We start from the raw sequence: 26,340 nt of genomic DNA on the forward strand, positions 1-26,340 counted from the left end.
CAGGCAGCACCGCAACGCCTGCTCTGGGCCTGCCACAGCCGGGCAGGCCCAGAGCCGCTCCGTAACCAAGGCTGTAACCATCTTCCCTGCAGCCCGTGCTCGTGCCCCCTGTAATTTGGGGGTTGGAAGTAATAAATTTGTTGGATTTGTTCCCGAGATAACAGAGGAGATCACTGGCAACTCTGAAAAACCACTTTCGAGTAGCAGAAGTGCCAGATCTGGCTGATCTTTGGTGACCTGCAGCTGTAGCAGGCAGCTGTTGGCTCTTGGTGGGCTCTTCGGGGCGGCCAAGTACCTCACGAGTGCGCAAATTTGCCTCGGTGATACATCTAAGCCAGGCTAAAATGTGATCACATATGAATGATCCTGTTCTAAGGCTACGTGGGACATGCTAGACGTGGCCTATCGCTTGGATCTACGGGAAACTGAGGCACAGCAGGACAAGGAGGTGCGCTGTGGGAAGGCCGGCTGTGGCGGAGGCAGGACTCGAACCGATGACCTAAGGATCTCGAGCGCCGCGCGCAGACTACAATGCCCGCAGGGCCTGGGCGCACCACGTGACACCACCCGACCGCAGCGCGCGAGCACTTCCGTAAACACGCGCGCGAGGCTGAGTGACAGAGAAATGTAGCCAATCGTGGCCCGCGGGGCGCGTGGGGGCGGTGGCTTCTCCTCCGGCGGCTCGGGCGCGGGACGGCGGGAGCCGTTAACGGCCAAAGTAACGGCTGCTGCGCGAGCTCCTGCGAGGGGGGATGGGGCGGAGGCGGGGGGCGGCTTCGTGGCGGCCATGGCTGCGGTAGCGGCTGGCAGCGGGGCAAGGGGACGGGCCTGCTGGCCTGGACCCTGGCCCGCTCTGGAGAGCCGGGAGCAGGCCGCGCCCGGCCGGCCGTGACAGCTGGCGCAGCTCACCTCAGGGCCCATCCGCCGCATCGGGCCCTGCGGCGGGGCAGGCAGGCGGGGGTAGGCCCGGTGAGCCTGTGCGGGGTGGGCTCTGTGCGGCTCTCTGCCTTGGTGTAAGCTTACAGTGTTGGAGGGGGTGATGGGGTCTTTAGTTGCACTTCAGCTGTGACTTTTCTAGTTCATTCGGGCTGGGGGTGAGCACTCCTGCTTTTATATGTGTTTTGGGTAAGTGTGTGCTCTCCTGAAATTGTGTGTGCTCAGTTTTTCTTGGTGTTAATTTCTGCATGTATCTGTTAGTATTGTTAACCCATAGGTGTATGTAATATAAGATGCATGCTATTGCACTTTTTTGGAATGGCATGATAAAAATAGATACCTTGGTTTACTGGTGTGTGTATTTTGGTTTATTGTCACAGTTTTCCAATGGAAATAAAAGCAGCTGTCAGAAGATACGAAACAAGGAAGAAGACAGGAGGAACAGAAGTGGCATCCAAATCCCGAGTTGATTGGAGACGCACTAAAAGGGAGATCATCTTGCTTGACAGCGATGAAGAATCCTCATTTACCTCTGACGATGAAGGATCTGCCACATCAGAAGAGGAAGTAGATGAAAAAGATGAAACTCTTGTGAAGAATAGCCTTTCAGATCATGAAGAGAAAAGCCATAATGGGGCAATAACAGAGGATGCCGAGGATGAGCACGTCACGCCTGGAAAGCGTAAAAGGTCAAGCACTTCTGTACTGTATGACAGTGATGAAAGTGAGGACAGTGATATCCTTGTTAGAAAAGTTTTTGCTAAACGCCATTGTATAATGGACGAAGATGAGAGTTCTCAAGAACAGCAACCTGATAAAACCTGCCTTGCAGAAAATATTCCTACTAATAGGAAACAGCAAGTGTTAGCCAGATTGAAAGAACTTTCAAGACAAAGAGCTACTCGGACATCCTGTAATAGTGAATGTTTTGAGGTCTGCATTTTATCTTTGAAATTCATTTGGTGAAAGTACTGAATGTGGGGGAAGAACTAATAGTTAATAGTTATCAGTCAGTGGGTTTTTTATTTTGTATTGGTTTTTATTCCTGACAAATTAGTAATTCCATCATATTTTAGCAATTTTCTTAACATGATAAAAATGCTCTCTGCTGACACTATTAACTTGAGTTTAACTTTCGTCGCTGGGGTTTTAAGAATTTTCTTGTATTTGCTCTTTCAGGCATTCAGATGATTAAGCAGCTTAGGATGCAGGTATCTGTCTTCCTACATAGTCAGAAAGGAAAAGCATCTTTAACATAACTTCTTCCTTTTTCTGTAAAGAAGAGACATTTGAAAGGATTATCAAATGATATTTATCAAGAAGCAAGATACCTGTTGAAGTAACTTAGAGATCTCAAGGTAGCTTAATTCCTACAGATAGACTGAAGGTACATGGAGATGAGTGATTTAAATCTGAAAGTAACCTTCACGTAGTACAGAATTATGTAATTTTGGAACTATATTATTTCTTGTTGATTGAACAGATGGTCAAAAAAGGAAGGTCAAAAATCTTGTCTATTTTATAAAGTGCAAATACTGAAAATACATAATTTACTTTTGAAATCCTTTTTTAAATGCAATTAGGATTCTGATGCTGAAGTAGAAATAGAAGAGGAACCACTCTCTCATTTGCCCCTAACACCAACAGAAGGTAGTGAAACTGACCATGATAGCATGAAAGATTTTATAGTTGATGATGATGATGATGATGAAGAGGAAGATGATGATGATGACACAGAAGACAGAAAGAGTGAAAGCCAGCCACAGCAGAAAGAACTACATATATCAAATAGCCAGTTGCTGGCATACTACGTCCCACACTGTAAGATTAAAATAAATGACAATTCAGTATTTTTATGTCAATTGCATTGCTGTAAAAGATATAGATATAGATATAGATATAGAAAATAGAAAATAATACTGTGTAGTAGGGTATGGTAGCTTAAAAGCAGAAAATCCTGAAAGGCTTTGATTTGTCTTGGAAGTATTCTGCTTTCCACAGTAAACTTTTACAGTCCTTGTAAGTCTTATTTAAGGGAGGATATAATTTGTGAGAGGAAAAAACCCTATTACACAGATTTTTGAGTTGGTTTTAATTTAGGATAAAGTAGGCTAGTGTAATCATTCCTGTTGAGATGCAAAATGATCATCCTCTATCTTGTCACTTAAGCTCTGTTAATTCTGGCTGAATTCTGTTCTAGGGAGTGACCTAAAATTCTCATTGCCACTTTAGTTGGGTATAGCATTCTTTACTTTATCATGAGTTCTGAGTTTGGGTTTTATGGGGCTTGTTTGTTTGTTTGTTTATATTTATTTTATGGAAGTGGGACTTAGGAGCACAGGTCTCTGAGAGTTTTTGAATCCATTGGCTAATTTTAGCTAAACTGCACAGAGAGAGAGGTTTGGGTTTTTTTGTTTTTTTTTTTTCCCCCCAAGATGATTAGGTTACTACAACTTTTGTGAAAATTGGTATCTGGATGGAGGAGAGAGACTTGAACTAGAACTTCTCACTAACTCTCTTCTTACATAATTTGTGGATCAAAAGCAGGAATGTACTGATCAGTGGAAGCGTAGATAGGCACAGGTATTTGTGGTATTTCTTTCGCAGTAAAAACATAAGGAGAGTTGTGTTTATTTAAAAGAAAGTTAGGAAAAAAACCAGTAGTTCTAGCCTTCTCTGGATTTTTGTATTTCATGCAGTTATTTGAACAATTTATTCTCTTCTTTTAGTGTTTGATGGTAAAAATTTCTGATTGTGCATTTCTCCTGGTGAAAGGACATGTGTGACTTTAGGGTATGCTGAAATTCTTTAAGGTCATTCAGGTGAAAAGCAGTATTTAAAAGCAGGATCTTAAATAAGGGTTTAGGTGTTGTATATTAAACTTATTTTGAAACCCACATTTAAGGGATTTTAAAATTCTAAAATAATTTAATGAAAAAAGTAATTCTTTTACAGGACTTTTACCATTGCTAACATTTTTTTCTGACTTTATTGCTTTTTTCCCAGTATCGCGCTGTGGTCATTATGTACACTTCCAAAGAATAGTAAAGGCTTTCCTTATAAATGCAATTGATGACACTTTTCTGAACTCATTATATGGTAAGTATATTGCATTAAATAATAGAGTAGTGCACGTAAAGTTATATGGACAAAGGCAGTTATACTTGGGAAAGATGTGCCTCATGATTGGAATATGGGATTGTGGGATTGTCAGTTAAAATTCCTGAGGTCTGTTCTTAGTTTTGTCTGTGTAACCTTGGGAAAATCTATCTGAAATGGGGAGAGTAATCTTGAAAAAGTATATGGACTTGATTCTTTTTAGCCCAGAAATTACTCTGAAACTTAAGGAAGTGTTTCTGTGTTACTGATCAGTAGTAACAGTTCCAGCATGAAGGAGCAGTTAATTTCAAAGTATGTATCTCAGTGGAAGCCTTGCAGAGTTCAGAAGATTTCTCAGAATGTCACATGCCTCATAGCTTTTTCTGAGGAATATGGTGGAAAATAAATAATTTTAGTTACGAAGATTACTGTGTATCTGAGCCTGTTGTTTTCTAAACATTTGTACTTTGAGATAAAGCAAATACATTTCAGCTACAATCAATACTCTTCACTTGTTCTTGCTGAGATGTTTTTTGGCATTTGACCTAGTGGTGCAGAATGGCAACTTTACACATAGATTCAGAAGCACCATAGAGATGGGATTAATGAGGGGACTGTCAGTATTGGACTGTGGAAGGAGTCAACTGAATGCCAGGAGAGGAAGTTTTGGTGTTATCAGGAAATAAGGGGGAATGGAGAAACTGAAGTACACACTACAGACTTAAACTCTTACTACTGAAATGCATATTCTTGGAGTTAAAAATGTCTTTCATCTACCACTACTATTTTGCTTTGTTTTCTTTTGTTTTACTTAGTGAAAACAAGATTATGAAGAGTAATAGGTAAATTTAGCTATAAAATCTTGTGACTAGATTTCTGTTATAATAGCTTTTTTGTATTTCAAATTGTATCTGCTATACAAGGCTGACAACTTATTGCCAAGGTGGAAGTAGATCAGCTATAAGGGTGAGTTGGAGGTTGCGCTGTATCTTTCTGAAGAATATTATGTACAATGAGCATAACCTAGCACTACAGTGACATATTTTCAGAACACAGAATGGATTTTTTTCTGAGTCTTGCAAGTATACCAGTTTGTTGGTTTGAATTAAGAGCATCTAGTTTAGCATTACAGTTCAGGCTTGCTTTTTATTGTGAATTTGTTTTATGTGAATTTTTTTATTGTGATTGGTTTATGGTCTAGCACAGCCTCCTCAGCCTTTCAGTATAGCTGGCTGTTACTGAAATTGTGTGTGCAAAGTATATTTGGGGGAAAAAAAAGATTGTAATTATGGCAGTTACAATAACTGGTTTTATATAGAAAGCCAGACCACTCACTAGTGGTCCTTCTTGTTTTTGTTTCTTTGATAACAACGTTGCTAAAAGACTAGGGAAGGTAACTGACTTAATTTGCTTGTCTGTACGTGCTGAAGCCGTGGACAGTACATATTGATGAGAATCAGCCTAAACCTGTGAAACCCCTGTTTTACTCCTGGAGTCCAGCACATATTTGGGAAACAATTGTGGAATAGTGGTAATTTTAGTCATCTTCATACTCATTTATTTCTTTTGCTTGTGTATTTGGAAGTATTTGTGCTGCCTAACTGTAGGCATCTAATGGTGCTACTGAAGTTCAGACTTTAGTCTCTGTGTTCCTTACAAGTGAACAAAGAGAAAAGAGTTGGCAAAATTTCTCCTGGAAAGCAGTTCAGAGCAGTTTGTTTTCATTGATTGGAACCTCTTACCTTGTAGATTATAAGCACCCTTTATAAACTGGACAAGAGTCAAGAACTTTTTTTTCTTTTCCATGCTTTTGAATGAGATTGAGCGAATGGTTCTGCATTTGGGATGACGGCTTTTCACTTTGACCTTGATTGTAGAGTTTATTCATGTATCTCTTGCAATACAAACTTTTAAATGTATCCCTTTATTAAAGATGCATGGATCATTTAAATGGATGTATTCAGTAATAACCTATTAAAGTCATTCATAGTTCTTCATATTTAGAATCATAATGCCCCTGAAAATGTTTTTGAAGAAACATGTACAATCTAAGATGGTCAGCAAGTCAGTAATGATTCTCACTGAACAGATGGAACAAGACAGAAGAGGTATGCACAAGATATGTTAACCTCGCTTCATTATTTGGATGACCGCTTCATTCAGCCTCGTCTTGAGAACTTAATATCTAGAAGTCGCTGGAAAGATCGATATAAGGTACATAGCTTCTGCTTTAATTAGTGAAGTGTGCTCTAGATTATACTGTTTCTGACAGATATGTCCATGCTTTTCCCTAGTTTTCAGTAAAGGTACAATCATCACCATAACTACATATCTTTTTTTTTTAAATACAGACTCATTGCTCTTTGCCTTATGTAACTTGTTCTTATACTTAAAAATATCAGAAGTATTCTGTGTGATTATAGTCAGATAAACATTCAGGTAACTGAGATTCTTTTCTCAATTACCTGAATGCTTCTCCTGTTATCTTCAGTAGAGACCTTTTTGAGAATCTTTTGCGACTTACTGTTATAACAAAATTGCTTCCTCCCCACCTCTCCCCCCCCCCAAAATAAATTAGTGTGTTATAATGTACCTTCTACAACCTCAAAAATGTGAAGACAGTATACAGTTGTCTACTCATTGTATGTGAATTAATAGAATAGTATTACTGTATTAGCTGTGGTGATCTCAGGATCACTCTAATAATGCACTATGGTTAGGGCAGCGATGTATATTTATGTGAAGTAGACCAACTGATAAAGTTGCCAAAAAAAGAAGGAAAGAAAAGAAAAAGAAGTGCCTGGATGCAGGAACTGTTTTTTAGTCCTGGAGAAGAACGATTAAATTAGATGGAGTAGAACTGGGTGCAGTGTTAGAAAATGACTGAAAAGCTACATATTCGCGACTGAATTCTGAAAGACTTTAGATTTGATTCCCTCTGGTCTCTGTTGTACTAATTTTGTGGGAATGAAGTGTGCTTAGCAGCTTGTTTAGGCATTTGTCAGTCTTTAACTATGGAGATTCTTTAATGTTATTTGAAATTTATTTTTCAGGAGCGTGTGGATTGCTACCCAGATGTTCGCATAATCATGAAAAATCCAAGAAGTATGTCTTGTCAGGCCTGCGAATTGAATCGGTATTGTAAGTTTGATGTGTTGCTGTCTGGAAAGCTTTATAATAGTAGAACTTTGGAAGCAGATGACTTCATGTCACATGACAAACAGGTAACCTCAGACAAGTACCCTCTATAATTATTTTTAAACTTTGTCTGGTGTTAAAGAAAATCATACAAAGAACAGAAATCCTGTCAACACATCTAATATCTATAATGTTAGAAGCAAGGGTTAAGTTACTATACTTCTGTGTCTGAATTCCTATTCAGTTTTCAAATATGAGGACCGTTTTGCAGTTTTGAGAAGTACAGTCTTTGATTTGGCTAAGGAGTAGGTTATGAAGGGGGTTCCTATGAAACATAGAAGGAATTGAGGTGTTCCCCCGCCTTTCCCTTATCCCTTAGAGAAGAGATTGTGAAAAGTATCCTATAATAAACCTAACACTTACCAAGAAAATAAATTTGATGTGTTTCTATGGCCTTTCTTTTTGCCTTCATCACAATGATTGGGGTGCTGTTTCCTCCTCACTCGTGCCACTTAATGTTAGTACCTGTTACATCACATGTACTTGCACTGCCGGGAGTGGTAACAAGTATATACAACCATGAGCTGAACTTTATGATAAAAAAAGATAAAGGGTTTCAAAAGTGTGATGGGGTTCATTGATAACTACTGCCTTCAAATCAAAATTGTCATTTGCCTCACTTTTTCTTCTGTTTCAAATCTGCAGTCTGAGTCTCATGAAGGGTAAGAAGGAAGTTCTCTACATAAATAGCATCCTACACATATACGTGACTCAGCATGCTTGTCCTTTGAGGTGCATGAGGAGGCAGTCTGAAATATGTGTCAACCAGGCTAACAGCACACATGAAGATTCACATACTAAGGTCTAATACAAGCTCTCATCAGTTACTTCTAAAGTAGAATTTTTGTGAGAAACATTAGTAGAGGATGCATATCTTAGCAAAACCAGCTGTCATACTAAAGAAACTGAGTGATGCTCTGAACATGCCTGGCATTCCTGGTTTTCACCAAATACCTGAGAAATGCTATGCCTTTTTTTTTTTTCCCCAGTCTTAAATAGATCCTATATCCTGGTGCCAAGAGTTTGATGCTTTAAATCAGCAACGACATTTGCTTTCAGTTTACATCTTTTCTAAATATCAGAATGCCTTTTCACTTAAATTACATCACTGGAAAGCCCTTCACCTTTCTGTGTGCCCGTAATGCCATTAAGGCTTTCCCAGCAGGAGCCTTGCATTGATCAACTTTCAGAAGTGTTGCAGAATTAATCTTCTGTGTAATGGACCGTCATCTCCATTGAATGATTTTGTTTTCTACCTTGCTGCAAAGAAGTTCTGTTCTAATTTTATGCCTACGGCTCTAGCATTTGGAGCCTCTGTGTGCACTTCATCTGTTCTTGTTTGCCCTAGATTAAGCATAGTAATGCCATTGTCTAATGGTCCCAGTGTAGCCTTGTCAGGATTTACTGCTTCCTTCCTTAGACGTTTTCATGTCTGCTATTTCCCATGTAGCGATGCACCCAGGACAAAGTATCTTGAGATCTCAGTTGCCTTGATGCTGGAAATTGTTAATCTCCTTTTGAGAAGATTTGTTCCTGACTATTACAATATGTTCTGTTAGGGCCTTTAGAGTTTTTCATTGCTGCATTATCAGAACAACTTGTCCAAATTGGAAAACATTTCTATTTAAATAATCTTGCATCCTTCTCTCAGTGGGTTGTCTTTACCAGGACATTGTGAATTGAATTATTTTTTCTGAATGAAAAACATCTTTCGGGTTGTTAGGTAATGTTGCAGTAGGCAGTCATTTTAAATGAATGAGCAGTCAGTTTTGTTTCAGTTTTGTTTTATTTCATAACTGAGACTTCTGAAGATCTTGAATTTTAAGACCTTGGGTGTTCTTAAGATTTAGGGACCTTCATTTCAAATATACAGCTACCAGTAGTTGTAATGATTATGTGTGCATATGGCCTTCCTAATTAACGTAATTCATGACCTCTTACCATAAGCTCAAAATACACACAATTTGTCAAGGATAAAATATTGCTACAATTGTATCCCAAGTTGTTATCCGAGTTAGGAGTTTCTTCTCTTTTAAGATGTGTAGAAGGTGAAATCCTTTGCTTTGTGACTAAGAATTTCTGAATACAGCTGAAGTTCTTCATAGCATTTCCTTAAAAAAAAAAAAAAAGAAAAAAGAAAAGAAAAAAAGTGTCAGCACAAGTTATATTTCCAGCATATTTTGGAATGGAGTGTAACAGTGCTTCTCACATAACAATAAGGTGAAACTCACCTTACTGAAGCTCAAGCCTATTTTGCATCCCTGTAAATATTCCAGCTAAGAGATATGAGGAACATCACTGTGATTATCATTATGTCGTCATATTAGTCTCTATGTGTAGTGCCTAATCTAGAAAAATCTGTGCCTCTGTTTTTCCTAAAGAGATTACAAAAACTTCTGAGCACTACTTGCTAATACTCTGTTTTGATGGCTCTGCATGTGCATGAAAATTAGTAGAGCTAGGATATTCCAGCAAGGCATTTCCCCTTATTTGTTGCAGGAAAAGAGTAAGTCTTTAGGATGTGGGGAGGCAGAGTGGCCTTAAAATTTTGCTAGTTCTGATACTGCAGTACATTGTACACAATGTACATGTGTACAGTCATTATTCTTCCTTACATGTGGGTCTCTAATGTAGTACATAATTTAGAAATTAGATTTTCATGGGAAAGGTGTGCCTCACTTAAGCAGAAATAGTAAGTGAAATAGCATAAGAATTTAATCTTTACTCAACTTCCAGTTTAACTTAACTTCCTGTTACTTAACTTTACTTAACTTCTAGTTATTCTGCAGCAGACTGGTCCCAGAAAAAAACAACAACAATCCACTCACTGTTATCTAAATTTTGTCCCACATAAAGTACTGGCTGTTTTGCACTTTGAAAAAATCTTGAAATGTCCTATTGAATTTTGAAGTAACTTGCTAGTTTGTTTTTATCCTCTCAGTAGAAGAGGAGCTTTTTTTTACCCTGTGTACCCCAGCATCTGGTAGGATGCCAGCTATGTGCATGCTCAATATTGAGGCTGTAGAACAGACCCAGAGGAGGGAGCACTCTGCAGTAATATTTAGCACTGGCTTTCTTATGTGATGTTCATATTCCTGTAATGACCTGTAATTTAGCTAGCAAAAGGTACTGTTCTCAAGTAGTCTTTGAAGTTCTGCTGGCAATGCATTGATCAACTTGTCCTTCCAATTGAGAAAAAAGGAAAAATAAAGGGGGGGTAAGTGGAGCTACATGAAACTGGCACTTCCAGAAAATAATTAACTGAAAGAGAAGACAGTTCAGCTTTGACAGATCAAATTGAATGGAAATACATGGCTGGAGTCTTTCTAAAGTTTTATTTGAAAATACCCAAGGGAAGTAGATGGGGAGAGAGCAAAAACAGACCTCCAACCCTCCTCTTCTGCCTGAAGTTTTCCTTTTCTCTCATCTCTGAAGTATTCTGCTTTGCCAGTAGGCCTGAAGAGAAACAGCTGTTCCCGTTTTGCTTAGGCTTCCAGTGATTGTTCTGTGCGCAGCCACCGATTCTGATCCCTCCATGGTCAGAGAGAATTGAGGAGTTCAGTTATAGGTGTCCAAACACTCTTCTGTGCCTGTGTCACCTGTACTGTGGACTGTGTTTTCTATTCTCAGTCTTGATTTTCTATTTCCCATTCTATCTATGCTTAAAGGACGTGAATTCAGTCATTACGTTTTGTACTACTGTCAAGCTATGCTCCTGCATTCCATATGAAATGATTTAACACAACTTTGGCTGGTGCAGCCAGCTTGAATAGATAAGTTAAGCATTAGGATACAGTCACTGAGAAATGTGAAGGGAAAAAATTAGAATGAGTACAGTACTGAGATTCTTTCCAAAGCTGCATTCTGAAATAGTGTTGTATTTTTAGATAATCTTTCTTGCTTTAAAAGCACAATACATAATAAGATTATATGGTATTTAACTATTTTCCTCTGGCACTTCTGCAATCTGGAAACTCTTTACACCTAGTCCATAAATAAACGATGAAACTCATTGCCACAGGATACTTTGGAGGCCAAAAGTACAAGTGGGTCCCAAAACAGCTTAGACAGGTTCTTGGAGAAGCTTCTTCCATGCTGTGGAATATGATAGCCAGGATGATACAGAATGTCTTAACTGTTGAGTGCTAGTAATATCATGATCATTCTGTGTTTGTCCTGCTTCTTATACTTATTTCCTAAGTATCTCCTGCTGGCTATTTTCAAAGGGAAGAACTGAGCCAAGCAGACTTTCAGTCTGATGCAGAATGGTAGCTCCTATTAGGTCAAAAATGTTCCAAATACCACACCTCATTGCTTGGGATGCTGAAGTTCTCAAATGCGCTATGAAACACCACAGTTCAGTTCTTTATTCTTTCAGTATTTGAAATGGTACTTCTGGAAACATGAATAAATTAAGGTTATGCATTGGTTGGTAGGTGTTGCACCTCAGAATTAGCTGTAGCACCAATCGTAAGCCTTAGCTTTTCAGTTTTGGGGCGAGTATAGAACACGGCTGCATTTAGATACCTATGTGTAATCATTAGAGAGCTGAACAATAGTAGTAGCAACTTCTGATCTCAAGCCAATTTAACTTTCAGTTTATAGCCATTTACTGTCCGTTAGATTAAAAGGTTTTTTAAGTGAGTCTTTGATGATATTACATGTTTGCAACAGCTGAGTCACTTGTTAATATATTTAAGAAGTGATCAGAATTCTTTTGTAAACTAAATATGTTTTTCTGTTACTGTCATTGCCAAGGAAATAGATCCTGGTAGTGCTAGGTCAGACAAGTAGGTCACGTTTTTTGGAACTACTTACTGATGCATTACAAGCTTATAGAAAATATGGGGTACAAGCATTGATTAAAATGTAACCTGCTCATAGTTTAAAAGATTATTCAGATTATTACTAATGGTAGCAATAAAAGATACCACCATTGTTGTTCAGAGGAGAAAATCTTGCAATATATACTATGGGTAAGCATATAATGTGGTTAATTAAATCAAAACTAGCAATCAAATCACAACTTGCATTACTGATCAAAGAATGTAATCTTTAGTCACTGCCTGTTACTCACAAAAACAACTCATTCCAAAACGATGCTGGCCTCGAAGGATATGGGTTTTTTTTAACACTAAATTGGTTTTTCCTGTGTGTATCAAGAGCTGAATTTCTTTATGCAGATATACTAAATGTGTTGCTTTTGGGGGGTAGGGAAAGGGGAAGAGGAAGCCTGACCTCTGCAAACCAGCCAGATGTATATTTCTTACCTAATAGGCTTTATTGTATCGATGGGTCAAAGTACTAATCAGTGCACATCTGGGTCACAGGGGACGGATTCCTCTTCTGATTTGCCATTGTATGTACTTAAACTTCTTCCCTTGTGGAAAGGGCACAAAATTTATTTCTGTGAAATGCAAGATGTCCTTAAATACAGATGAACTTTGGCTCCATTTCCCTCCCCACATTCCCAATTTCACATATTCTTAGTGAAGACTTAAGATTGCAGAAGATTCTTGTAACCAATATATTATTAAGTATTTTAAGGTAAAGACCTTCACTGTATGACATCTTTCTATAAAATCTGAGTTTAAAATATGTCCAAATACATGCCTGTATTTAATGTTACTGTTGATTATGTATCTGTTCTAATCCACGCTCCGATTCTGTGTTTACCTGTGTTTTTACCATTTCTTTAAATATAAACACTGCTGTAAAGAAAACTGTTAAATAAAACAGTTCTGTCTTCTGCATGAAGGTTGTGGAATTAAAACTGGTAATAACTGGGAGGTGCAGAAGCTTTGGTTTCTGCAGCATTATTGACTAGCTGTACTTCCCAGACTGTTACAGACTAACATTTGCATTGTATAAAACGTGTGTTTTCATCTTTTATTTTTATTAAAGCCAGACTATATATTATCTAGTCTGCAAAATGCTAGAGTTGATGTTTTATGTCCATAGTATTACATGTAAAAGTATTACATATAAAACAAGTCATCAAATAATTTCTCTTCCTCTGCTTTCACAGTATGCTGGTTTTCTAAAATGCTATGATTTTGTTACAAAGCTCCACCAGGAGATTGCAAAGATGAAAGACTACCAGTTATAAACATAGTGGTATACAGGTTTTGCAAGAAAACAGTGCTGATAAGCTGCCATTGCATAGAGTTGCCGGCTCTCGGCTTGTTCAGAAATAGTTCTGCCATGACTGTGAAAACTACATGCCTTTACTCCATTTTTTATGCACGTAGTATCATTCTGTTTATTTCATTATTCAAAAAATCTTACTAGAGTGACTTTAGTCATTCTTTAGATTGTCAAGATAATCACTGTCCTAAGAAAATGATTTGTTCACTTTGGTCTAGGTTTTGAAAGTTGGCACAGTATGTGCAAATCGTACAAGAGTTTATCATAATTTGAAGCACTTCAAATACAAGTTGTATGTGGATTGCAGCACCATGGCCGAGTTGGATGGTGTCGAGGATGAACCAGTCAAAGACACAGTAGATCGGCTTTTCAGCCAGCTGGAAGGAAATGGATGGATTCAGAAGGTATGACTGAGTTATTTGATGTGTCCTTTTGTAGTAGATAAAAGGAAGCTGACTGAGATAATTTCTGGTTTAATTGGTCAATCAATTTTGAATTGTTAGGTTTTGATAATAATAATTTAGTTTAACCATTCATCCAGCTATGCTGGCCTGGTCTCTCCAACAGTGGCATGCCACTATTTTAGATATTGCTGACTTACGACATTAAGCTTGTATGCAGCTGCACAATCTTTGGGTTGTGGCAGGCAGGCTGCTGTCTCATTTGAAAGCAGCAACATGACAAACACAACCCGTAACTTACGATGATTGGAAAAATTTAACATGAGGCACAGCAAGAATGTTTTACTCTGCTGTTTACATTCAATTGTTTTGACTTATTCAAAAACACTTCATGAACTACTGCAGGACAACATGGAGTACAGTTGTATTTAGCAAGCTCTCACATATCTTTGCTTCTGCACTGTTGCTGGCATTACTGTTTATGTATCAAAGAAAAACAAAGCGGTTCCATTATTAAACCTGGGTAAAATAATACGGGATTTATTTTATTTGCAGAGATATGATGATCTTGAAAACTACATGAATGATGCAGATAGTTTCCAAGAAGAGAAAATGGATTGAGTAGACATGCAGCCCTTTGGAAGAGGTTTTGTAAAAATTTGAATGGCCCATTTTATCTGCATGCACAGTGTCCCTGCTTGATCTTCAAGATTCCTTTTAGGCTGTATTATACATAAATCTGTATATCTGTAAATTACCATGTAAGAGTATGCTGTATCTCTTTTTTTCACGTTTGTCAATAATAACTTGAAGTTTTACTGAATCAGTTCTTTTAGTCACTTTATGTCACTTTAACTTTCCTTTTTTTACTTAAACAGATATTTAGAGGGTATTTTTATCTGTGAAATAAAACTTCTGCCTGTTTATGTTGAGCTGCATTGCAGAGAAGGGAGAGGCCGAGACCTTTTGAAGTAGGAATAGTTGGAACCATGAAACTGTATTATACAAGAACATACAACTTGCATCTTACCTTCCCTGTTGCATGTTACGAATTTGCAAGCAAGTCCAAGCCTTTAGAATGATGGTTATGATAGAAGGGACCCAAGTGCAAAGCCTTATTTCCCCTTCAGGAATCAATATAGACCGTTGCAAGGCAACAGAGGAAGTACTCTGCAGTCCCGACTGCATTTGCATCACAAATAGTCTTTCCCCTTTTCTAGAGAGCAGGTGATGAGTCACATTCTAAGCATCATACAGACCGAGTCTGGCCTAGCCATCCAGATGAATCCTTGAGCCTACTGTGCTGTCTCTGATAAGCTGCTGGGGCAATTTGCTGAGATTTTAAACATCAGACTGTATTCTGCAAACATTCTGGCAACAACTTGCAGTAAGGGAAGAATTAAGAGAATGGATTAATGTAGCCATGCAAGATAAGCAGGAATTATTCCAGCATATCATGACAACAGAAAGTTGGAGTTACTCAGGACCATGATGCATGGCCTACCTGAGTTGCATGAATTTAAAATCCAAGTTTTGGGGGACAGGGAAGTAGCTTTTTGAAGAGTTAGGAAGAGTTAAGTAATTTTTTGTGCTGTATATGTAATTAATTAGAACCTAGGTGAAGATACGGGGCACAGGGTTTTGAATACAGTCCAGAACTGTTCTTACCTCCTGCTGCATGCACGTACACTTACTAGTCTTTTGTGGCTGAGCAACTTGGTAAAGGGGAAAATATTGTTAACACTCTAGATTTTTAGAAATTGCTCTTTGAGAAGTAAAGCTAGGAAAGTCTATTTTCTTACCGATTTGTCCATAAGAACTCCCTGTGTTCGTTATGCCACCTTACCAGGAATAGACATTGTATGCTGATTCGCTAGGCAGCTACTACCAGATGTACTGCGTAATGGTGAAATTCTGTTAGCTTTTTTCTATCGGAGCTGTAATTTAGATTTGTCATTCACTACCCATTTGCCAGCTTTCACTGTAGGAAATGAACTACTTCTATATTTTTAAGAGGTTGAAATTCAGCAGTGGATTTTTAAAATACTAGGGTGAGCTAACATTGTCCTCCTTTTTACTAAATACAGATTTTTGTTATTACATACACAAGATTTTCAAACAAGGATGAAAAATCAGAGTAAACAGATTGAGACTCACTGTCATGTAAACTTACATTGAAGACACTATTTCCATACCTTAACTGTCAGTTAGATAGGTATACATAAAATTTCAGGATATTTACATATCTCCCTGGTTACCGAAGCTGCAAGTAACTCTGTTTTCTATTCTTTTTCCTTCACCATCTCTGTTCTTTTGGGAATGTTGGTGGAAACACATCCATGAACTTAAATGTACTCAGGAATCAGTCTCAAGCACATCATCCTTAGGAAAGCTGAGACCATTCATGCCCCACTTCTTTCTGTTAACAGAATCTCTGTACCATACTACATCCTTGTTGGCTTCCCTGGAGTACTAAAATAACAATTTTGTTTGGTGTAACTTTATTCTTGCAAATGAAAACAGTTTTGAAATGAATGGGTTTTGTACCACATAATGGAGTACTCTCTCTCAGGCATTCTCAACTAGTTTTCAGTTCTATTACTTTCTGTATTTTCTGAAAATTTTAGAGGAATGTATGACTCTTATTTTAAAATTTTGCTATCAAGATGAATGGTCAATTTCTTACTTTACAGTGTATGAACTGATTACTACCAAATTAAAAAAAAAAGTTTTGAAAATTTTGGCTTGCTGAGTAATGATGATATATTGAGAATACATAGATTTTGCTTGAAAATTAAAACTGGAAAATTATTCCAGTGACTAATTGCACTCACTCCTGGATATCTACCACAGCCCATACCATGTTTCTCATCTCTTAACCTCCTCTTTGTTCAACTAAAAAGTCTGAGCTACCTACTTCTTTGATACTCCTGCATGCAATTTTTTTTTCCAGATCTCAGGTTTTTCTAACGGAGTCACAAAAGTCCCAGGAAGAAAGTGCCTCAGTAGCTTTACTAATTTGGTCTATGACACTGCTATTTGGACTAAGAAAATGCCTAGAATTGACATCACTGATTTCTATTTCAGTAGGAAATTGCCATTTGATCTGGCTTGGCAGGGAGGTCACATAACTTTTGTCTGTATATAGGCTCGCTTAGATTTTATTATTTATCTCACTGAGATTAAAGGAAGTGATAATATTTTTGTGGGTTTTGCTTTACCTGAAGAGTTTCCACAAGACAGAATGTGCAGTATCGTTGCATCATGTTTACATTTGTGTCTCTGCAACAGGAAATGCAAAAATTGTTTAAAGAGCCACATATGAAAAAATTTAGGTCAGATTTTCAAGGACAGACTGGAAATGCTAATCCTTTTACAGTATTAGGCCAAAGAGGACTCTTACCTAATGAGGCTTCTGGGTCCAACAGCAATAAAAATATTTGTAACAGAGAAAATCTGTGGAAATACCTAGTGGTGAGAGAAGTCAGGAATCTGATCAGTCTTTTGTACTTCCTTTTCTAAATTAGAGACTTAGAGTTGAGGTAGGAGGTGAGATGATTTTGTGTTTGATCTGACGGGACATTTTAAACCATCTTCAGTGTTAATTTTTGAATTAGTAGCTGTAACTACGATAAAGTACCTGTCTTAATGGAACAATGAAGAAAGATCAGTATTTGATTAGACTTGGAGCAGCTGATAAATGATCATACTTGGAAATTACTTCAGTTCTTGTAATGTTTAAATAATCTACTCTAGTTTAAGTTCAGTAACCCGAGACTATGATAATGATAAAATTCACATAAGAATATGTATGCACAAGATCAGTCCTACTAATGTGATGTGCTCCTAGAAGAGAAGGCCCTTTTCAGTCTGCATTCTGTGTCCAGTTCTTACAGGGAAGAGTGAAAAGAAGTGATTTTTCTCTCCTTGTCCTTCATTTTTTGAAAGAAAATCATCAGCAGATCAAGAAGTAGTATGGTAAACTTCGCTAGTAGTAGCTTGCTGATAGTGTCATTTTTGTAAAAAGTGAAAGCTTCTCCTGTTTCCAAAAAGCAGCTATTTCTAGTACTTCAGCGGGCAGTTACAGGCAATTCCCATGCTTAACTCTTCTAGTTTACTTTTATTTGAATAAATAAAGGTCTGTAGTTTTATCCTTCTTCAAGTCTTTCTGGATAAACAGAGTGGGTGTGTTAGCTAAACACATGTAAATGCAGTATCACTCCACGAGAAATATACAGCACAAAACAAATATGGAGTTGCCGATTCCATTTTGAGAAATACCTATTTCTAATCTGTATTTAGAGGTGAGACAAAAGAATGTAAGAAAATACAATCTACCAGCCAAGGAAAAATATGAGAAATCTGTGAACTAGTATTTAAAAAAACTGATAATACCTCTCTCGTTGGCTACACTTCCTTGAATAGTTTACATGAATTTTGGTATTTTTCTAGGCAATGAATGATGTATATGCGTGTGTGTGTATATATATGCTCATAAGATATTTATATATATTATATATATCATGATTATATATAAATATTTGTTGTTGTTTGTAAAATAGGATGGAGACCGTTTCTTTAGAGCTCTGTAGAGTTCATATTCTTAATTCAAAAACTTCTCTGTGTTCAAGATTCTTTATTTTACAGTTTATACACAGTAGTAATGCATAAGCCTTGTGTCCAAAATTTAAGACAAGAAAACTGACTCAGGTGTAGACAGACTCTTTACTCCAAGGGTAATCGATTTACCATGCAAACGGCATGTTACGTTCTAAGAGCATGCTTTGCTGGGAATACCACAGGAAATAAATGTATTTATATCTCTAGTCATTCAAAATTTCAAGAACCCTTACTGAAAAACAAATCATGGGAATGGCTGAAAATTCAAGGCAGTAGTTTGCAAAGCAGTGCGCAGGCCTGGTATTAAGCATGTGCAGTTCCAATAGAGCTAATATAACTTTAAAGTAATTTGATAGGCAATTTCTAATCAGAGATGCACTAGGTATGTGCCTAGATTTAAGCATGTACTCAAGTTCATTAGTGACATAGGTTCAGTACAGTCTTTTTGTGCCATATTTGGAAAGTTATTAACACAGTGGGACTTCTATGGTGAGAATTCCTGGCTGTGAACCCAGCACAAATAAGTGCTCTGCTGATCTGAAGGGGCTCCTGTCTTTTAGGAAACTTAGAGCTTCAGCAGCAGTGGTGAATTCACACAGAAAAGAACCCCAAGGATGACACTTCACGCAAGATTTCAGTATGATTTCAAAAGGTCACAGATTTATGTCAACAGAGAAGAAGGTAACACATTTTCAGGACTGTTACATTGTTATGTTACTGTTTTATCATGCGCATTTATTATCAGGATAACACAAATCACAAGTGATGTTAAGAACCGTTTGCTTATAAGAAAATTGGCACCCAGCCAGTCCAAAAATGATATTGCTGTCCAGGGGTTGGTGGCATTCAACAGAGTTTTGTGGACAAAACTTACAAAGCTGAAGGATGGATTTACTGTATTTTGGTCTTTGAAACACCAGGGGCAGTATTTGCTGTATATTGCGTGACGATGGACTTGCAGTGGAGCTCCGCAACCAGCTGTCTCTAGCCCTGAAACTGCTATATTGAACCACAAAACATGAGATGCTGTTTGGCAAAAGTGAACCTTAAAGATCTAAAGTTACAATTCAATATTTTTGTTGTTTTGAAAGATCACTCTCTGATTTCTACAAAAGCTTGCAAGAGACAATTCCTACAGCTACCCAAGTATCTTTATGAGCAGCACCATCGCTTTCATATTCCCACAGCAAGTTTGAAACTCCCAGCCAAGATTTTATCTGAAATGCCCTTCCTTATTATCCATGAGATTTGTGTTACAGGTACATGTACAGTCTGTGGCTAACCCTCTTAAACACAGTAGGGACATTTGAGCTATAAGGAATGAATAAAAGCCCTAGAGAGGTCTGAAGCAAAGGTAACATTGTCTATTATTTTACGAACATAAAAATGTCCATTTTTTTCCAACTGTGCCAGCCCATTGTTCTCCACAGATGCATGCTACTGTTGTGTATCAAATAATAACCCACTCTTCCTCAGTTGTTCAAGGTTAAAGAAAAAATCCCTTTTTCCTGATAGCAATAATGCCTTCCTCTGAACATAGCACATCCACAAAGCTGGCTTCCACAGACCCTGTCCCTCACTGAAGAATCAGTATCTTTGCAGGATCAAATGTAGGTCCGAACGTGCCCTAATGCAGTGCTCACATAACCAGTTCTTGGAAACCCACATGCATGTTTGTTGCAACATGAAGGATATGGGGATTAGGCAAGAGATGAGGGAGGATATTTCCCCTATGTCCAGCACTGCATATCTTTTATGTATTTTATGGGAGTTTCAAAGAATGTGTCATTTCTTCATTAGCCTGCAAAAGAATTTTGTGTGTAACTTTGGAAGGTGATAAAAATAAAGGTTTGGCTTTAGTTTGTCCTCAGCTTCATGCTCCCGCGATGCTACTATGAAACACACATACTATTCTGACTGGTCCCACAGCACAACTAAATGAGAGGAGGCAGCCTTGTTTTGGGCTGTAAGCTCCCGAGAGACCGTACAGATTTTACATCGGGGATAGGTAGGCTCCATTTGCTTGGCTGTTTAATTCCCGCGATTCTGGGAATTCGGTTAATACAGCCGTGGTAGCACAACACCGTACTGCCTTAATAAAAGCTGATCAGATCCTACTTATTTCTGCATCCTCCTTCACAAGTTGGCTACAGCAAGACGCAAATCCTCGCGACCGCCAGCTCTAGGCAAGGCTCGTCTCAGGCCGGACCTAGCAGCCGGTCGCCCCTGGTGTGGACGCAGGAGCCAGGCGGGAGGAGCCCCCAGACCCGGGCGTCCCGGGAGGGGGCGAAGCGCGGCGCGGCTCCCCCGGACGCCCGGCAGCTCCCACGCCGCCGGCCCGGCCTCGACGGCGCTGCGCGTTTTCCCCGCCGCCCACCCCAGGGAAACCCGGCGGCAGAGCGGCTCGGGGCTGCGGTTTGCCTGAGCACTCCCGCGAGCTGGCCGAGAGGTCTCGCCGCCGCCGGGGGCGGGGGGAGGCGGGGGGAGGCAGGCGGCAGCGGGCGGCGCTGCGCGGCGGCGCACCGGCCGCGGCAGCCGCGACGCGCTCCCCGCCCGGCACCGCGGCACCGAGCGGCGGCCGCCGACGGGGATTTCCTCGCCGCCCGGCTCCCCGCCGCCGCCGCTGGGCGGCTCCGCGGCCCCGGCCGCGCCGTGACACCCGCCTCCCGCCCCCGCAGCGCTCCGCTCCGCACCGCGCCGCGCCGCGCCGCTCCGCGGGGCACGGCAGAGGCAGCGCCGGCCCGCGGGCACCCAGCGCCCCGGGGCGCGGACGGGACGTACAAAAACACAAAGGAAAAGTGGCTGGACTGTTCTGGGGGCAAAATGCTGGAAGTTTGTAAGTGCAACTCTCCGTTTGTAATTACTGTCTGAAGAGGGGCTGGCTTTTTGTTGGTTTTGGGTTTTTTTGTTGTTTTTTTTTCCTCCGTGCTTTTCTTGAAACTGTGCTTGAAACTATTCAGTATCTGGGAGTGTGAGGGAAAGTGCGTTACAGGAGTTCTCTGCCTGGGTCCGTAGCTTTGCCGTTTATTACTAAGGGGGAAAATGAGCGCTGAGAGCACTACGGATTTTATCCGGTGGCTGGATTAACCAGAGGCGAAGCACGGTCTGAAAGTCCACGGAGTGACATTGTTCCCGACCGGGGGATCCGTCTCTCTTATTTTTAGAGGAACTACAGTTTAGCGGCAGACAGCTGGAGATAGCGATAAACCGGGAAGAGCGGCCAGCAAAGAGCGAGCGAGAGGAACGAGAAAAAAGCACAAAGACTAAACTAGCCCGAGCCTCCTCCTCCTCCTCCTCCTCCTCCTCCCCCGGCCGCTTTATTCGCACGTTTACTGAAGACTTAAAAAAAAAATCACTCCACCAAATCTGAAAGATTTCGGGCTCGCCGGGGGTGTCGGGTCCGCGCCCTGAGCGTGGCAACTCCTCTCCTTGCATAAATTTCCACTTCGAGCCCCCCCCGGCTCCGGCCCCGAAATAAAGCGAATCCGTAAACCCGCCGGGTCTCGCTCGCTCCGAGCAGAGCTCCCGCGGCCGCGCACCCAGCGCCGCGCCGCGCTCCTGCCGCCCCCCCGCCCCGCCCCGCGGCCCATGGCGGCGCGCAGCTAGCGGCCGCCGGCCGGCCCCGTCCCGCCCCCGCGCCCGCACCGGCCAGGCTCCCCCGGCGCCGCCAGCGCCGACCGCCGCGGGGGCCGCGCGGGGCTGGGCCGGGGGCGAGGGGCCGCCCCGCCGGCGGCGCCCGGGCTCGGCGCCCCGCCGCTGCCCCGCCGCCCGCCCCCTCCATGCGGCGCTGAGCGCGGACGCCGCGGCCAGCAGCGCCCGCCAGCGCCGCCAGCATGGGGGACACGGCGCCCCCGCAGGCCGCGGGGCTCGGCGCCGGGCTCCTGGGGGGCGGCGCGGCGGCGCCCCGCGTGCACAGCGCCATCGTGGAGCGGCTGCGGGCCCGCATCGCCGTGTGCCGCCAGCACCACCTCAGCTGCGAGGGGCGCTACGAGCGGGGCCGCGCCGAGAGCTCCGACCGCGAGCGCGAGAGCACGCTGCAGCTGCTCCACCTCGTGCAGCAGGGCCAGGGCGCCCGGAAGAGCGGCAAGCACCCCAAGGCGGCGGCCGCCGCCGGCGCCCCGGCCCCCGCCGCGCCCCCCGCCGCCGCCGCGGCGCCCCCGGACTACCACCAGCACCAGCTGCTCGGCAACGGCGCCATCAACGGCGAGCAGCCGCCGGCGGAGCAGCGCGCCTCGGCCCTCCTGGCGGTGAGTCACCGCGGCCCCTGCCGGCGGGGAGGGGCGCTGCGCCGCGCCGCGCGGGGCGGGCCGGGGGGGGGCGCCGCGGGGGGGGGGCCGCGCCCCGGGCCGCCGTGGGGCGGGCTCGGCTCGGCTCGGCTTGGCCCGGCCCGGCTCCTGAGGCGCCTTGGTGGCCCGGGCGGCGGCTCTCGGCGCGGGGCTGCGGGGCGGGCGCCCGGGTGCCCCCCGCGGCCGCGGGCCCGGCGCTGCGAGGCGGCCGCCATGTCGCGGCGCCCCCGCGCCCGCCGGTGCCCGCTGCGCCGCGAGGGAGGGAGGGAGGGGGACGCCCTCCACCGCGCGGCCCGGGGCCGCCGCCGCCCGTGTGCCACCCCACACGTGTGCCCGCGGCACGGCGGGGCGGGCGGACCTCGGTGCGCTGTAGCGGGCGTCTCCGAGGTGGCGGAGGCCCCTGGCGCGTCCTGAAGCGGAGAGCGAGAGTGCCGTTAACGCGTTGCCCGTGCCCAGAACTGCCCCGACACGCGCGGATAGCGGCCAGGGCCTCGGGCCGTGGGGCAGCCGCGCGGCTGCTGCACCTCGGGGCAACACTTTGCTCCTGTCTCCTGAACTCGGTCAGCATCTATGCGCCAGGTAGTGACAGCAAATGAGTCTGTACGAGCTCTGTGTTTCAAATATCAGCAAACGCAGGAGCGCGATTCCTAGGAGCGGGCAGCAGCCTCTCACAACTGTGTCTAACGCCTGGTGCCCAGAGCGTGAACTTTACCGGCGGGGTTGGTTGGTTGTTGTCACAGTGTGTTTCGTGGAGCACACTTACAGCAGTTTTCCAGATACTGTCACTCTGTAAATGATACGTTGACCTTTCTCAACTGGAAATTGCTCTGAACATGTCAAAGAGGCGAAGCCTTGCCTCCTTACTTTGTTATGAGCAGTCCATGCACCACACTTTTGAAGCATATGTTACGCTGCGTTTCCTTCCAGCTCCTAATTCCCCAAACACATGCGACGTATTACGAAGAACGACTGCATCCCGACAGGCCAGTGGCTGTTAGTTGGATGGCTGAAAATAGATTATTCCCCCCCTCTCCAAATGTACGCTAATCTTTATTAATGCTTGATTTATTCTAAAATGGGACCTTTGTGGTTGTTTCTCTCGTTTTTACGCTGGAATTCACTTCAGTGCGTGGATCTAAGTTTGGGGCGGCATTACTCAGCATCGTATGCGAGGGTGATGATGTAAGCGTTAATGCGATAACATTGTGTCTAAAGGGAGTTTAGACACTTGGACCTGACTCAGTGTTCAGATTAAATCTCTCTGTGTTTCCCATCGCAATCAAGAAAGCCATTATCTTATTTTTCCAGTGTGTATTAATGAAAGGTTTTGTACTTGTCTTGAAAGAAAAAAGGGCTTTTGCATAATAATATACATCCCAGAAAACTCCACTTTCTAAAATAGCCCAACAGGCGTGTGGGGGGGTGGGTTTTTTGTTTGTTTTTGTTTTTTTACTAGTTGTTACTATTATTATGAAATAGCTGGAGGCAGCTGTTTGAAAGCGCTAAATGAAACAACTCCAAAGAAAATATTAAAAGATTTCCATCTTTGAAATGCAGAGAGCTTCTACTTGTTTCTGCAATAACGTAAAAGATTGTTAACCTGCTCTTTGCTGGAAGATGCCATGCATGGCTTTAATTCCACACTGTGCGTTGCGTTACCTCCCCAAATAACTCTGAACATATGTGTCTTTGATGAGAGAAAGCTTGCAGAAAGTATCCCTGCTTTTTGCATGCTGGCATTCGGTAGTCCCGCTGACAAGGTACATGACTTCACTGAGCATGACGTTTGGAGCCCTGAACCATATTTTGACACCGCAGAAATGCTGGCTCGTGAAGCGGTATTGTTGTAATGGCATCACTGTACATCACTGATCCTCCCACTCTGTGCTTGACACAGACATCCTTCATTTGCTGCTTTGGTAGGACTGCCTAACTGAGGAACAGAGACAGGCATCAGTTCAAAGTCACGGCTCTGTGTAATGGAAGAACATGTGCCCCTTATCAATCACTCTTTAGACTGTTATTGCAAATATTAAAAATGAAAAACATACCACACAGTGTCTGAGGGGGTAGAATGACATTCGAATGGTGGAGAGTCATACACACGACACTTTGGTCCTACTCTTTAAAATTCAGAGAACGACGATGGTCTACAAAATAATGAGGTCTTGCTTTGGTTCCAGCCATAACTGGAGGAGAAATCTGCTCCACCAGTCATTTGCTCCCTGGGGATGAGAGAGCAGGGACAAGGCAGAATAAGCCTGTTGTCCTGTGCCTTGGAAAGGGATGATGAGGAGAGCCATCTCCACGGCAGCAGAGCTAGTGCTCTGTGGGGCTTTTCCTAAGAGGAAATCCAGCGGAAGCCTTACTTTTGCTGACACTTATTGCTCTAATTTCAAACTTTTTACTCAGAGCAGATGGCAGATGTGAGGCGCGTAGGGTCCTGGACTGAGGCACAGTTCTGAACTTCAGTTGTGAGAGGTACAGCTCGGGCACAGGGAAGCACAAGGCAGGAGCATTTGTGCGAGTCTTGCACGGAGTATGTGGGATTGGACCCCTCTCTGACTCCACAGGGGGATTGTAAAGCTCTACCTGCCTTGCTGTAGCTCCAGCAGTTTAGAAAAACTCTGCACGGATAAAAGTGAAGACAGACCTAACTCTCTTCAGGGTGTTCTGGCTCTCAGGATGCTCTTTGTTTTGCAAAACCCAAGACTATCTCCCTGTTTCCTCTCCTGAAGATAGTTGGGTCCTTTCCTCTGAAGATCCCACTACACTTGTTACAAGTGTGTCTGCCATGTTTAGTGGCATTGAATAGATCATTTACATAGCAGGATTCAAGAATAAATATTTGGCACTCGATAACATTTGAAGCAACGTTCACTTGAAAATATCAAAGAGCTTAAAGTCATAGCATGACATTGTTGATACTGTTATTTGATAATTATCTGTTCCCAGTTGATGGTTTAAAACTGAAGAGCTGTCGGGAGAGTTCTTAGTGGGGTTTGGTTTGGGCTTAATTTGGCAGTGCTACTTTGATGATTTTTGAGAAAGCACCTTTGGCAGCAGCATTTCCTAACTGGCGAATGGAGACCAGCTTTGTTAGCTGGACCAATGCATGGGTACAGCTGTGGGAGAAATTTCATCTTCAGGACAGTGCTAGGAAAGCTTTTTTACGCTCTGTCTGCCTGCCTGCATTTCCTAAGAGCTGACATTTGTTTATTTACTTTTTTTTGTTACTTTCATGGAGCAGAGTAGAACAGATAAAATATTCTGTCTTCCTTTTATACATACATATAGATGTACATGTATGCCCTCCAGCACTTAGCTGTTTATATTGTTGATGTTATATATAAACAGTTTGCTCTGGAGGGCATTCCTCAGTGGCTTAAGCATTGAGCTTGTAATACCAAAATTCTTGCACTGCAGTTTCAAATCCCTGGTTGGCTCGTTCGTTCCTCCGTTCTTCTGACACAGGCTGAGTACCGTCCATTTTGCTCCGTGGGACTCTGTTTCACGGGCATTACTGCATTATTCTGCTCAGGCTCTTTCATTGCCACCGTCAACGTGGTGGCTGATGTCTTCCTAGAAGTGTGTTAAGTGACGTGTATCATCAGTCACAGGTGACTCATTCTCCTTCCACTTGTCTAGGAAGA

General features: G+C 42.4%; 2 protein-coding genes across 6 annotated transcripts in view; both read left to right on the forward strand.

The window, feature by feature from the left end:
• The first annotated feature begins 563 nt into the window (after positions 1 to 563).
• On the forward strand, positions 564 to 20,271 carry CCDC82 (coiled-coil domain containing 82). Of its 5 annotated transcripts, XM_064505111.1 has the most exons (9): positions 978 to 1,125; positions 1,317 to 1,869; positions 2,520 to 2,757; positions 3,943 to 4,035; positions 6,125 to 6,249; positions 7,089 to 7,259; positions 13,599 to 13,784; positions 14,337 to 14,427; positions 18,962 to 20,271. In XM_064505111.1, the coding sequence occupies exons 1-8, from the start codon at positions 1,115 to 1,117 to the stop codon at positions 14,400 to 14,402; spliced, it is 1,443 nt and encodes a 480-aa protein (XP_064361181.1). In that variant the 5' UTR covers positions 978 to 1,114; the 3' UTR covers positions 14,403 to 14,427; positions 18,962 to 20,271. The 5 variants fall into 5 exon arrangements, with proteins under 5 accessions (XP_025964950.1, XP_025964951.1, XP_064361182.1 ...); XM_026109165.2 differs by lacking the exons at positions 978 to 1,125; positions 18,962 to 20,271 and adding an exon at positions 564 to 718 and having other exon boundaries at positions 14,337 to 16,519; XM_026109166.2 differs by lacking the exons at positions 978 to 1,125; positions 18,962 to 20,271 and adding an exon at positions 628 to 969 and having other exon boundaries at positions 14,337 to 16,519.
• Positions 20,272 to 20,671: 400 nt separating this feature from the next.
• Positions 20,672 to 26,340, forward strand: part of MAML2 (mastermind like transcriptional coactivator 2) — a 224,022-nt gene continuing 218,353 nt past the window's right edge. Inside the window, exon 1 of the mRNA XM_064505107.1 lies at positions 20,672 to 22,648. Coding sequence (XP_064361177.1) covers positions 22,235 to 22,648 — 414 coding nt within the window. The 5' untranslated portion in view covers positions 20,672 to 22,234. The remainder of the gene's footprint in view (positions 22,649 to 26,340) is intronic.

This window comes from Dromaius novaehollandiae, chromosome 1 (genome assembly GCF_036370855.1).
Source record: "Dromaius novaehollandiae isolate bDroNov1 chromosome 1, bDroNov1.hap1, whole genome shotgun sequence".
Lineage (NCBI taxonomy): Eukaryota > Metazoa > Chordata > Aves > Casuariiformes > Dromaiidae > Dromaius > Dromaius novaehollandiae.